The 13,994-nt window shown below is 49.2% G+C and overlaps 1 protein-coding gene across 1 annotated transcript in view; it reads right to left on the bottom strand.

Annotated features, from left to right (window-relative positions):
- Positions 1–8,899, bottom strand: part of DHRS12 (dehydrogenase/reductase 12) — a gene marked incomplete at its 5' end in the record, with an annotated part of 42,344 nt that extends 33,445 nt beyond the window's left edge. Inside the window, 2 exon segments of the mRNA XM_014590061.2 lie at positions 6,821–6,903; positions 8,766–8,899. Of these exon segments, the coding sequence (XP_014445547.1) occupies positions 6,821–6,903; positions 8,766–8,899 (217 nt within the window).
- Positions 8,900–13,994: the final 5,095 nt, after the last annotated feature.

The raw sequence follows: 13,994 nt of genomic DNA, 5'->3' as shown, positions 1-13,994 counted from the left end.
GGCGAGTCCCCGTTCCCTAAAAAAAAACCTCTAAAAAAAAAAAAAAAAAAAAAGAAAGAAATCATTAAGAAGTACATGGTTTTTAAAAACTGAATACTTCAGAATGATATAAAGTAGAACATAACAGTTCCACTCTGCAAAAGTAAACCATTGTTTATAATCGACCAGAAATAATTTAAGCATATGTCTGTGTGTGTGCAAATATACTGTGTGTATACACACGCATAATAACCATCCTGATGATGGCTCACTGCATGTGGCTTTCATTTGCACTGGCCTGACGACTGACGACACTGAATGTTTTCAGGTATCTGTTGGCCATTTGTGTGTCTTCTTTGGAGAAATATCTTTTCAAGCTCTAAGTCCATATTTGAACTGTTTTGTTTTGTTCTGTTTTGTTTTCTATTGAGTTGCAAGATTACCAATATGTCTTAGAAATGTTTTATTATATATCAACCTGCCTTATTCCTGTTAGTGGCTATGTAACATACCGTTCCACGGACATGCTATAGTTTCCTCTGCCAATCCTTGAGGATTTTTGTCAATATTTTGCTCTTCCAACAATATCATAGGCATATCATAAATGGGAGATGACGACTTCCTCTGTGACCCTTGGTCCTTGTTTATGGTGCTTATTAGTTTCACCAAATACAGCTACTTCCCCAGGAGACTGAGGACTGAGAACGCCCTGATGGAGGAACTTTGTCAAATGCCATTCTTTTCCCCTTGGTGGTACACACAGTTCTATACAGGATAGATGATTGACGTACTTCAGTGGTTTAAGCTTCTTCTCTGTACTCAGTACATGAATCCGAACTTATAACCTAAGCATCCAATGAACACGAAGATACCCTCTGAGCTTCAGCAGACTATGTGACCAAACCTAAGTCAGCGACTCCTGCTGCTGCAGAGACCGAGCAATGAACTTACAGATGGGAATCTGAGCAACTGTCACCATTCTGTCATGAAAGCAGGAAAGTCAGTGCCTTGTCTCAGTTTCCTCCATGAATTAAGCCATAGGACCCAAAGCTGTGGCCAGATCTTTCTACTGATCTTAAGACATACTGTTTTCTTACCCTGAGACAAAGCCTCAGAAAATGAGAAAACAGAAGCAACCCCATATTTTCATAACTCAGAAAGTCTGTAGTCAGTTTGAATACCATTATCAGGCTTAAGTCTCACACAAATGAATATTTCTCTACCTTCAAAGGAAGGGAAAAGTATTGTCTGTCCAGGACCATGCTCTTTAGAAGTGCCTGTGAAGGATCCCGCCTAGCCAGAGTGCACATAAGACTCATACCTGGATCAGGTGTGAGCCTGGACCAATGACAGCAATCTGAGTCTAGACACCTAATCCTTTAATTTTGAGGCCTTCTCAGCAAACCACCCAAAATGCCCTCCCACCCACAGCACCGCGTAGTACTTATGCAAAATCCAAGTTAAAAACAGCAACGAGGGCCAACCAGTGGGGTGGGGTGGTGATTGTGGCAGCTGGATCCCATGTGGCTGACTGTGTAGTTCAAGTCCTGGATCTAGTGGCTTGAAAAACATACCAGGTGAGACCAGCAGTTGGCATAATGGCTATATTGCTGGACTCTCACGTAGCTGACCGTGGTTCGAGTCCCAGACTTGGTGGCTTCAACTCATGCCAGGAATGTGTGCATGTGTGCCCAAGATCCCAGGAGGAGAATGGAGGAGAAGGGATTGCGGTGTGACCATCCCTCTGGGGGGTGATTTCTCGCTTTCTCTCTCTGTCTCTCTCTGTCTTTCTGGTGAGCGTAGCAAAAAACCTCTCACCACCCCTCCCCCCCAAATAAAAAAAAACTAGGTGTGTGTGTATGCAAGCCCAAAATCCCTAAAGGAGAAAGACGTGGAGAAGGGATTACAGTGTGACCATCCCCATGAGGGTGCATTCTCGCTCTGTCTCTCTCTGGCAAGTGGGCATGCCCTCTGGCAAATTAAAACAACAACAAAATTTAAGTGAGCTAAGACCAGTTCTGCTTTGAACATTCCACGGGCTCCTTGAGCTTTCTGGGGCTCTTAAGGGACCTCAGCATGAAAATGAAAGAGAGAATCACTGCCCTAGACAAGTCAGCTACGGAGCCTGGTGAAATGGAGCATCGGGAAAACATGAAGGAAATCACCCATCTCTCTCTGGGACAAAATAAGAAGCAAGAAGCCTTCTGAAAGGGGAGGCCAGCTGTCTGCTGCGGCCAGGAGAAAGCACTGGGAATAGGTATATGGGTGTAATAATCCCATGTGGATTCTCATAATGAAAGAACTTGCCCTAAGAGCCACTGGCCCCACTGTCCTAACTCTTTAAACCCTGGAATACGAATGTGATACTGAAATTGAACAAAACTTGCCAAGTCACCATCTAGTTGCTATGTGGCCCAGAAGTCAGAAGGACGTCGATCTACCTATGTCGGAGCAGTTCCCATGATGAGCAAACAGTAAACAGTGCACGAACGTGCTCTCAGGAGCAGAACTCACCATCAGGGATGAAGTGGTATTTATTATGAATGGTGAGTACTTGAGAGGCTAACCTAATCATACTCAAGAAGCTAGAAATCCACGTTGGCCTGGGAAAGCTGAAAGTAGAAACTATATTGGAATTGATGGAGTCAACCCCACACAAGACCTAAGTCACTTCACAGCACCTTCTAGCCAAAACAGGAGGGCAGCAGGAGTTCAAGTGTTCCTCAGCTTTCTACGCCTTTAGGATCTCTCGCTAAAGCCCAGTTTAATCATGAGAAAAGCATCAGACAGATGCCAAATGAGGGGCATGCTATGAAACATTTGACCACTATTCCTCAAAACTGTCAAGGTCACCAAACACTAGGAAGTCTGGAATTATCATGGCCAAGAGAAGCGAAGGAGACACAATGACTGAATGTACTGTGGGAAGCTGGACAGGATCTGGGAGAAGAAACAGGACACTGGGGGGGGGGAGGGGAACAGAGGAAATGCAAACCAAGTATGAAGTCTGGTAAGTAACACCCTACATTGGCTCATTAGTTGTGACAAATGAACTACACTAATATGAGATGTTAATAAAGAGGAAACCGGCTGTGGAGACCATGGCTACGCTGTACTATTTTCACAATTTTTCTGTGCATCAAAAACTATCTTAAAATTTTTTTTATTTTTTAAAAATCTTGCTTTAATTGCCAGAGAGCATGTGTGCTCACCACAGTGAGAAAAAGAGAGAAAGAGAAAGCACCCCCACACACAATGGAGCACGGTCATGCTATAATAATTTTTCCTCCAATTCTCCATCCCGTCAGGCTCTGGGTACACGTACACACACACACACACACACACACACACACACACACACACGCCTGCCATGTTTTTCAAGCTGCTGGGACTTCAGTTGCAGTCAGCCATGTGGGATCCAGCTGCCCATGCATGGGACTTAACTGTTGCATTATAGGGTCAGCCCCAAAGTTTATTTTCATATGTTAGATGTTTTTTATAACATTTTTTTACCTTTAACAAAATGTTGTCCAGGGAGGTAACTAATAGGTGCCTTTTGTTCCAAGCAAGAAGGTCAGGAACTCAACCAGATGTTCAAGCAGGAACAACACCTGGCTTTCTCCCCCGGGCTCCTTGGGGGCACTGTGCCAAGTAGACTGGAGTGTCTGCATGTGTGTGGGGGGTGTGGTGGTGGTGGATTTGCTCTATGATAACAAGCATTCTTTTCTCCAAGCTTGGGGCCACACACAACCTCTCAGAAAGATCAGGTCCGCCCAATATTCGCCTCTCCATACACACAATCTTACCAAGCCAGTGTGCACATGAAGCTCAGATTCCCACATGACTTTATGCCTTCCCTGGTGCCCAGCTGGTCCATACTCACCTGACTCAGCAGGCCTAACGCATATCTCATCCAGATCCTTCTGCCCCAGGGACTTCTGCTCATTGCTGCCCACCCTACCTTCCAGCCAGGACCAGCCCTGACAGCACCCTCACTGCTCTACCAAATATCTCCTCTGCTCCTGGGAGCATACAGGCCTCCAGTTCTCACTGAGCAGGGCCTTAGCACCACTGAAAGAGGACCAGGGGCCAGATGATGGAGCAGTAGTAACACAGTAATATTGGACCCACATGGGGAGATCTGGGGGCTGGGTCCTGGGGGCCCCTCTGTGCACACATATGTACCCAGAATTTAGGCTGGCTGAGGCTGGGTTGGACTACAGTGTGAAGACTCTACTGGGTGTCTGTCTCTCTCTTTCTCTGATGAAGCAATACAACTTCAGAGAGAGAAAGAGTACTAGGGAACTGAAAGCAGAGGACGGAAGATTGGGAGCAGTAATACTGCAGCTGTAAACAACAATAATGCCAGTAATAACGTGGAGAGGTATATGATTGAGAGCTATACTGACCGAGAATGTATGTTCCCATGGTACTCGGAACTTCCCATGTTGTAGCCTGGATCATGTTATTTTAGTCAGGATCAAAAGCACCTCTTTCAACAGAGGAAACTGAATGCAGGGACTGGTTTCCATGGGATTGGTGAAGTGTCCCAGAGATTAGTTAACAACAGGAAGCTACTACCAGCCCTAGGCTCAAGGCACAAGGTGAAAACACAGTGTGGTCCGAGCCCAGGGACATGAAGAACCAGAAAAGAGATTCTGCCTTTGCCAGGGAAGTCAGTATCCTGGCTTCCTCTTCCTCTCACCTACTAATCTCCCTGTACGTCCCACTGCTGGCCAAGCCCAGCCAGAAGCTGGCTGGTGTAGGAGCTGGAGAAATAGGGGATAAAGTACTATCACCCCTATTATTTTTCCCTTTTTTTAGGGAGAGGTTTTTGGTACAGGGCACGTGCGCTCGCCGAAAAGACAGAGAGAGACAGAGAGACAGAAAGCAAGAAGTCACTCCCAGGGGGGGATGGCCATGCTGCAATCCCTTCCCCTCTATTCTCCTCTCGGGATGCCCGGCGTGAGTTTTAAGCCACCGGGTCTGGGACTCAAACCATGGTCGACTACATGGGAGCCCAATGACACAGCCATTACACTAACTGCTGGTCCCTATCACCCCTATTTTTAATGAGGAAATGGAGGCTAAGGAAAGCTAAGAACGTTGCCCAAGTTCACAAGGCTAGCGAGTGCAGGACCTAGGTCCTCCCACCATGCCACGCTGTTGTGTGGGCCGCCCATGGATGGCAGCCAGCTGAAGCCGTGGAGTGGTGCTTATTGTAAATAGCGAGGAGCGCTGATGCCTGGTGGGGCCCAGAGGAGACACTGTGCCAGGAAAGGCTCACAGGTACCAGCAATGGGACACTGTCAGCCCTGGACCCCTAAGCTCTGCATGCTGGAAGCCACTTACAAACACAAAAGAGGAGTCGATGTCTGTGTGTGTGTGTTCCAAGCCTATCTGTGGGTGTGTATACAAGTGAGGGGGCAGAAGATGAAGGGCTCGCTCTCTCCTCACCCTGGGAAACAGGTCTGCTCCCCTTTTCAGCTCCACATCCCTCCTAAAGGTGGTGGAGTTGGGCAGAAGAATGGTGTGGACTATAAACAGAACCATGTTATTATCTCTTTCTCTGTAATCTACTTTTTAAAAATTGTGACCCAAATGGCAGGCTAGACTCCAGGCAAACCTTCTCCTGTCTGTGGCCAGAGATTAGTATTCCTGTTGCATCCTGCAGCAGCACAACTGAAAGTTATCAGCAGGCAGACAGCCAGCTTTCAGCCTCAAGAACTGCAGCCCGCGGATCGCAGCGGCTCTTGTAGACATTAGAGGAAGATTTAGAGACCCTCACGCTCGCCGCCAGCACTAAGCCTCTATAAGGTACCTGATGGCGTGAGCCTAGGGATGTCTGTGAGACGGAATGGAACAGCCACTTGCTTTTAAAATGCTATTTTTTAAAAAATAAATAACCTTCATAACCTGATGCAAAATACTCTATCTTAGATTTGGGCTTCCCCACCCCCTCACTTTGGCCAATGTCCAAGCCTGGGGTGCTGTCTGGTCCTCCCCAGACCGCCTCTTAAGAGATTACCCCCTGTGTGGGGTCTGCTGGAGAAGGAGGCCCATGGGAGAGAGGTGTGGATGGAATGAGAACATTCTTTAGTGACAGTGAGTGGCTATGGCAACTGAGGGGCAGCCCCTGAGGTCCTCTCTCTCCACTTGACAGTGGGCTTCAGGTTTCCCATGCAAGGCCGGCTTCATGGGCGTAGGATCTGTGCAATCGCACAGACTCCACATTCAGAAGGTTCCAGAGCTTGGTTTAACAGTCTGCCTTCACCTTCCTGAAATTCTTAATAACTTTGTCATGAGGGTCCCACATGTTCATTTTGAAGTGAGTCCCGTGAATAATATTGCTGGTCCTGGTTTCTGACTCTTTCAGAAGAGGAAGAACCAAAAAATATAAGCCAGGTCTGAAAGCTCTTGTCAGACCAAACTCAGTTGCTGTTACTCCTTCTTGGAAGGCCAGTGGGTCAATATATAGTTTGTTGGCACCAGAGTTACTCCGATGTGTCTCTCTGGCATGGGCTCCCTCTGCGGTGGAAAGCCTGGCAGTGCCACGGTCCAGCGTAATGTCCCCTCAGCGAGGATCAGTTCCCCCTGCTGGCATCTGCTGTCTCCACAGGCAGCCCAGGGCCAGGGAGCTAAACCTTAGTGCTCCACTTACCCCGGTCACATCCAGCCTTTCAAAAGCCGGGCTCCGGCTCTCCGTGGGCAGAGGCTGCTTCCAAGGCAGAAGCACACTCACAGGCCACTGCCAGCACAGAAACCGCGGGCAGGAGTCCGGCCTCCTCACACTTGACCACGGAGGCAAAGATCCCCGCAGGAGGGCCAAGGAGCAGCTCACCTGATTGCCGCTCTCCCTGATGATCTCACCTTTGGCCCCTTCTGCTCTTCCTGGATCTCGACAAACCAGGTGAACTGTGCCACCTGGTGGAATTGAACAAAACCATCTGTGAGTTATGGCGACAGCTAACGGCAACAGCTTTACCAAGTGAAGCCACAAAAAGAATACATGAAATTGGGACCATTCTGTTTAATGTAGCTGGATGGGCTGACAGAGCGCTGAGGGGCGATCATGAGGGAGAAGCTGGATCTCTCTCTCTGGCCTATCTGGGCTGACTGACAGTGCATCTGGGATACTGTCCGATTTTTTTGTCCTAAAGTGTGTCAACACATCAAGGTGAAGAAATAGCAATCACGGTCACACCTGCGTCCCTAGCATCTAGTAGACTACCTGACACAGAGAACGCAAGCCTGGCTGCTCTTCTGGCTCACCTGGGTAGCTCTTCCTGCTCCATCTGATAGGCCCAGGCCCAGGTATATGGCAAAAACTCCCCAGGTGACCTCATGTCCAGCACTGTTCAGTGGTGGCAAACCATGGCCTATCACATGGTTGGGGCTCAGTAAATATTTATTCAATGTTGAGTCTATAAATGGGTGTATCATTCCAGCGACCATGCCATATCACCATCAATCCAGGTTTCTTTAAAGGGGGGTGTTTTGGCTGCAGCAGTTAAGAAGTAATTAGTACAGAATCTGCTTCTTTTTTCTTTTTTTTTCAGTAAAAATCACCACGTTATTAAACGGGGTCTATTTCGTCCTCTCTTCTCTCCACAACTTAAGAGCACTTCTTAGCTGCTAAGATCAGTTATCCTTTCCCTGACTCGGCAGATAATTAAATAAAGCTCCAAATGTAATATCCACCTGGCAAATGCCTAACTTTGCTTTAGAGAGAGAAAAGGGAAAACGTCTTCAGCATCTTGAAATGTGATAAATTCCTATTTCCCTGACTTCTGCGGGAACATAAATCTTTCCTGGAGAAGAGGCTCTGGAGAGACATAGCAAACTTTCTAGCCACTGCAGCACCATTCGGGCTGTTGTGTCCGTGTAAGAAATTCTGGCTTTTCTCTTGAAGACTTGGCTGGTTGAATAATTTACAGGCACCTGGAGAGTCTCTTTACACTCAGGGTCAGAGAGGGAGTGTAGGAGGCTGCTCTAAGCCTGGAGGCTGGACACCAGCAAGGAGGAAGTTAGTTCAGTGCACCCCCACCTCCAGTTGTTTGGAAGGCACTGGGTCTCAACAGGGCCCATCCAAACTGCAGTGGATTCCCAGGCTGTCCCATGCTCTCAGACTCTCCTTGAGAAGGCATGGGCTGAGCCCAGATATCCATGTGTTTGTTCTTATTTAAGTTCCACTGAGGATTCTGATGACCAGGGTTGTCTTGAGTTCCTTACTGTTCTTTCTTTCTTTCTTTTTTTTTTTTTTTTTTTTTTTTTTTTTTTTTTGCTACAGGGTGCGTGTGCACACCAGAAAGACACAGAGAGCCAGAGGAGAGGGCTAGAAAGTGAGAAACCCCCCCCCCCCCCAGGGGGGAATGGCCACACTGCAATCTCTTCTTCTCCGTTCTCCTCTCGGGATCTTGGGCACGCACGCACACACACCCGGCACGAGTTTAAGCAACTAAGTCTAGGACTCGAACCACGGTCGACTACATGGGAGTCCAGCCACGTAGCCATTACACTAGCTGCTGGTCCTGAGTTCCTTACTGTTCTTAATCAAAAAACACTGTGACACATGAGCTCTCCCAAGAATGAGTTACATGTTGAGGAGAGGGCTTCAGTGCCTTGCTCTGTCTCTAGCTGAAAGTTGGAAAGCTGGCAGCTGTGCCCATCCCCACGGGCTCCCAGGCCAGGCCTTCCTTCCTGCCTGCATCAGGCGTGCTCTGCCCAGTGCGGCCCAGCCACAGGCTGCCATGCGCTCACAGACACAGAAGTCAGTAGTAGCTCACCTCGCTTGGCTATTTCTGTGGCAGTCACTTTGCCAATGCCACTGTTCCCGCCGGTGATCAGGAAGGCTCTCCCAGGAACTTGAACCTCCAAGTCAGCAGGCACAAAGTCCTTCGAGGCAGATTCGTAGCCACTCCTGGAAACAGCAGACCCAAGGAAAGAACGGCTGTAAGGAACCAGGACCACAATGCCCTGCGGAGAGACGCCTAATTCTGGGTGGGCAGTTCTGTTCTCTGCCTCCTTCAGCACATCACACAACGCCTTCCTTCCTCGACCTCCCTCGGCTTCCCTTGGCCTCCCTGCTTCCCACTCTGGTCTCACACACACTACCCTTTTCTCAGGGCCTTCATTTCCTGGACCGTTTCTCTTCCTGGGCTTTAAAAAATATTTAGGGAGTCTGATGTTGTAGTATCCAATTTGCCTTGTTCTGACTGGCTTTTGATGTCAGAAACTGGCAAAAAAACAAAAACAAAAACCTTTTCACATATACTTTCCCCCTTTTTTGTGGGGGGGGAACTTAGAAGGTCATCAGCATCATGCTTATTGCACCCCCCCCAACAGGTATCCCTATCTCGTTGGAGAAATGGGGGAGATTTGCAAGTAGGGAATGGAGGAGGAGGAAGGCAGAATTACTTGAGCTCTACACCGGCTCAGAGGAAGCCAAAGCTCCTGTGTGCCCCGAACAACTCTAGGGGGCGCCATTCCCATCATGGTGATGGCATATTTGTATCTGCATTATGACAGTTTTCAGAAAGATGAGAGCAAAGCATACTGAAGAAGAGAGGCTTTTTATAATTTGCACAAAGTATCACATTGGAGAGGTGCGAGCCTGTTCTCGCTCCCTTTCGAGATACATCTACCTTCACTTGCCTAGTATTCCCTGGGTATGAAATTAGCTGAGGGCAGTGGCAGCAGCATGGTGGGGCTGGTAGGAGGAGGCCTCGAGAGCAGATTGTCCCACACACAGGCAGGCGGGGGTCTCAGAGCTTGTATCTCTCACCCACAGAGCAGAGTGATTTCTCCCCTGCAGTGTAGAACAGCACGCTGACCTGAAGGTTCCACAGGAGGCCAAGAGCCCACGACAGTCATATGGCCAACAGTTGGTCTCCTGTCCCAGCTCTGGTATAACATAGCTACCAGTTACATGCCCTGGATGCTCTGGGAAGAGACCAAAGGATGTACAAGCTTGGGTTTGGTTTGGAAGTCCCTGCCACAGGGCAGGCATTGCCTCTTGTCTCGGTCAAGTCGGACATCCTTTAGAGGAAAGGAATGTTCCTGTTCCCACAATCTGTAACTCACCTGAATGTTCAGGGCAGTTCACAGCATACCCTTTACCCACTGCTTCTGCTAGAAGTGGCCCATGTACTGAGATGGGCAAGCAAGCCTTGTTATTCCAAAGCCTTCTTGAAGACTGACTTGGGGACCAGCAGACGGCACAATGGTTACATTGCTGGACTCCTACATAGTCGACCACTGTTTGAGTCCCAGACCCAGCAGCTTAAAACTCAAGTTTGGAGTGTGCGTGTACATGCCCAGGATCCCAAGAGGAGAATGGAGGAGAGGGACTGTGGCATGGTCATCCCTCTTGAGGGGGTAATTTCTCACTTTCTGTCTCTTGGTCTCCCTGACTCTCCAGCCATGTGCCCTATAGTAAAAATCTCTCTTTTAAAAAAAAAAAAAAAAAAAAAGGCTGACTTGAATAACAAGTGCTTAGACTGAATCACCTGGATTTCAATCACAGCTCTGCCTCTTTTTTTTTTTTTAAATATTTATTTATTTTTATTTATTATTATTTTTCTAATTTTAATAGGGCACATGCACTCACCAGAGAGAGACAGAGAGGGGAAAAGAAAGAAAGCAAGCTTCCAGGACTGGGACTCGAACAACGGCCAGCCATATGGGAATCCTAACCTTTCTGAGCTTCTGTCTCCTTATCTGCAGAAAGGGGATGATAAGAGGAACCTCTGGATCTTGTGTGTAAGGTACTTATCACAGCACTTGGAACATATGAGCACGCAACACATAGGAATTGCTATTATTATTATTACTAATAATGACAATGCCTCCCATGTTCAGAACTGAGCTAATGGGACACCACCCCCCCCCTTTAAATCAGTTGAGACTTAGGGAGCATTTGAAACTATAAACAAAGATGAAGCTACAAGTGAAGATGGGTCCTGAAATTGCTGAGAGAGGATTCCAGTGGCACTAAGGGCCGCAGGTCAACGAAAAGGAGTCTGGCCAGGAGAAGGCATTGTGGAGAAAGAGTGAGAGCTTTCCAGATCACCACAGAGCCGGAAAAAAGAGCAGGCCATGGGGGGCATGCAGGAAAGTGGCCCAGAATATTATTTTTCGAATTTTAATAGGGCACATGCACTCACCAGAGAGAGACAGAGAGGGGAAAAGAAAGAAAGCAAGCTTCCAGGACTGGGACTCGAACAACGGCCAGCCATATGGGAATCCTAACCTTTCTGAGCTTCTGTCTCCTTATCTGCAGAAAGGGGATGATAAGAGGAACCTCTGGATCTTGTGTGTAAGGTACTTATCACAGCACTTGGAACATATGAGCACGCAACACATAGGAATTGCTATTATTATTATTACTAATAATGACAATGCCTCCCATGTTCAGAACTGAGCTAATGGGACACCACCCCCCCCCTTTAAATCAGTTGAGACTTAGGGAGCATTTGAAACTATAAACAAAGATGAAGCTACAAGTGAAGATGGGTCCTGAAATTGCTGAGAGAGGATTCCAGTGGCACTAAGGGCCGCAGGTCAACGAAAAGGAGTCTGGCCAGGAGAAGGCATTGTGGAGAAAGAGTGAGAGCTTTCCAGATCACCACAGAGCCGGAAAAAAGAGCAGGCCATGGGGGGCATGCAGGAAAGTGGCCCAGAAGGTGCCCCTCCTCCAGGGACAGGAAGCTGGCGGCTTTTCTCTGTGACCCCAGCTAGAAGAGACATTAGCCTCTGGGCTGTCCTGGCTGATCCGCCTTAGAGGCTGTTTGCTGGGGATTAAACCTCTTCCTCAAACTCCAGGCTGGGCACACTGCCAAGTGGGCAGTGCCAGGCTGGCCTGTAGGGCATGTCCTGCCTCCCTGTCCTCTGCCTTGGACCTTTGCCTTCTATGCAAGAATTCCATCCTGGTCTGGTCTGTTGCTAATAGTAAGACGTGGCTTTTGTATATTCTTCTGCCCCTTTGGGGGGAAGTGTTTTATCTCCACCAACTCTCCATACCAATATTTTGCAAAAGCAGAGAAGAAAATGGCTTATCTCAGGTCACAAGATGGTAAGTGATAAAGCCAAAGGTCATGGGGCCAGCAGATAGCACGGTGGTTAAGGCGCTGGACTCTCACATGGCCCACCACAGTTTGAGTCTGAATTGTGCCGTGAAAATCAAGGCAGGCCCAAGGCAGGCGCATGCCCAAAATCCCAGGAGGAGAAGGAGAAAGGATTGCGGGCATGGCCATCCCTCCTGGGGAGTGATTTCTCACTTTCCCTCTCACTGTCTGTCACCTATGTCAAGAAAGGAGGGAGGAAGGAAGGAAGGAGAAAGAAAGAAAAAGAGAGAAAGAAAGAGAAGAGAAATAAGCCAGAGGTTGTTTTCCATTCTTTTAACTCCCACCTAGGGTACCTAAAGGGTATCCCCAGACAAGCTGGGAACCTGCTAGAAACGCCTTCTCTGCCTACTGGGTCAGACACATCAGATGAGGCCTCACCAGTCTGTGGCTTCCCAATCCCCCACCCCAGGTGATCGAGTCAAGCTGAGAGAATGGTTGTACTTAGTGTCTCCTGAACTGCAAAGGACAGGAATCGCCAGGGGTCAAGCTCACAGTCATCCCTGCTCCCCTTACTCAAATAGGAAATTTGCTTAGGCCTCACCCATACCTCCCAGGGAGGTTAGGAGTTATTTTAAAACCACTTCAGGGAACTTCTGGCAAGTTTAGGGAACATCCTGCTGAGGAGATCCTGCTGCTGAGGGGCCCAGTGTAGGGAGGCTGCACAGAGACCTGGTGTGCCAAGAAAAACACTGGAAACCCTACCTCCAGGTTCTCGCATTGAAATCTACTACACTGAAACAAAAATAAGCTTGCTGTGTTTCCCTCCAGGGCACTAAATGCCCAACAACAGAGAAGCCTGCCTGCTGACCACCCTCCTCAGCTGCCTCCCCCCCACCCACACACACAATTTGCTGTCCCCGGGGCCCCCTTGGCCTGACTTCTACGTCTTCCCACGGTGGGGCCAGAAAGGAGATTTTTATAAGCCTGCTGTCCTCGGGGCCGGCCTGGGGGTGGGAACTGATTCAGGCAGTCATGTCCGTGTTGCTGTTGTGCCCTGCAAAGACTCGGCAAATAGTGGTCACCGTCAGAGGCCACGCCTTTGAAAGAAAGTGGCGGCCCCTGTATTCGCCTAAATTCACTTCCCAACACTCTCTGCGCAGGGGGCTCTAGAATGGGTCTGAACTTTGCTTAAAAGGATGTGGCCTGGAGAGAAGGGGAGCAGCAACTGCTCCCTCCCAGAGGTGGCAATCACCTGGGGATGTTAACAATGCCACTGGGGGCCCCAACAGAGACTTGGTGAATCCGAATCCCAAGGCGGAGCGGTAACTGGTGTTTTAATCTCCCCACCCTGCCCCTGTGATTCTGATGTGCAGTGATCAGTGATTAGCCTAATTAATTATTAGATTAAAAACTTCGTGTTGCTTCTGCTGGAATCTGTTACCCCTTAAAACCACAAGGAGGTGAAGGGCCGACGGGGGCGCCCTAGCGCAAGCGCGCACACTGGGTGCACAGCACACGCCAGCCCTGAAACCGGGGCCGGGAAAGCGCAAGCTGGGGCAAAAGGCCGCTGCCCACGTGCTGCGTCTTCTTAGAAGGAGCACACCCAGGAAAGTACGGAGACTGGGTCTGGGCCAGCGACCTAGAACTAGCCGGGTCTGACACCTTAAGCAGCCCGAGCAAGGCAGTTCCCTGGGCACGCCCAGAGCGTAGAGCGCAGAGGGAAGCCCGAGGGTCCGGGGTGCCGGGGCGGGATCGGGGTCCAGGAGCGGCTCAGCTCCGCCCTCGCGCCCGCCGCCCCAGCCGCGAGCACCGACAGGCTGAACCCTAGCGCGCGTCCCCAGGCCCATCGCGTGGGGCTACTAAGTAGACGACTCACAACTCGGGTCGTCCGCCCCGCGATGGCGAAGGGGACGCTTACACCCCCGCGGCCCCCGCTGGCCCGAGCCCACG

This window comes from Tupaia chinensis, unplaced genomic scaffold (genome assembly GCF_000334495.1).
Source record: "Tupaia chinensis unplaced genomic scaffold, TupChi_1.0 Scaffold000402_1, whole genome shotgun sequence".
Lineage (NCBI taxonomy): Eukaryota > Metazoa > Chordata > Mammalia > Scandentia > Tupaiidae > Tupaia > Tupaia belangeri.
Note: the sequence above shows the minus strand (reverse complement) of the source record. Positions and strands in the feature narration are given on the sequence as shown.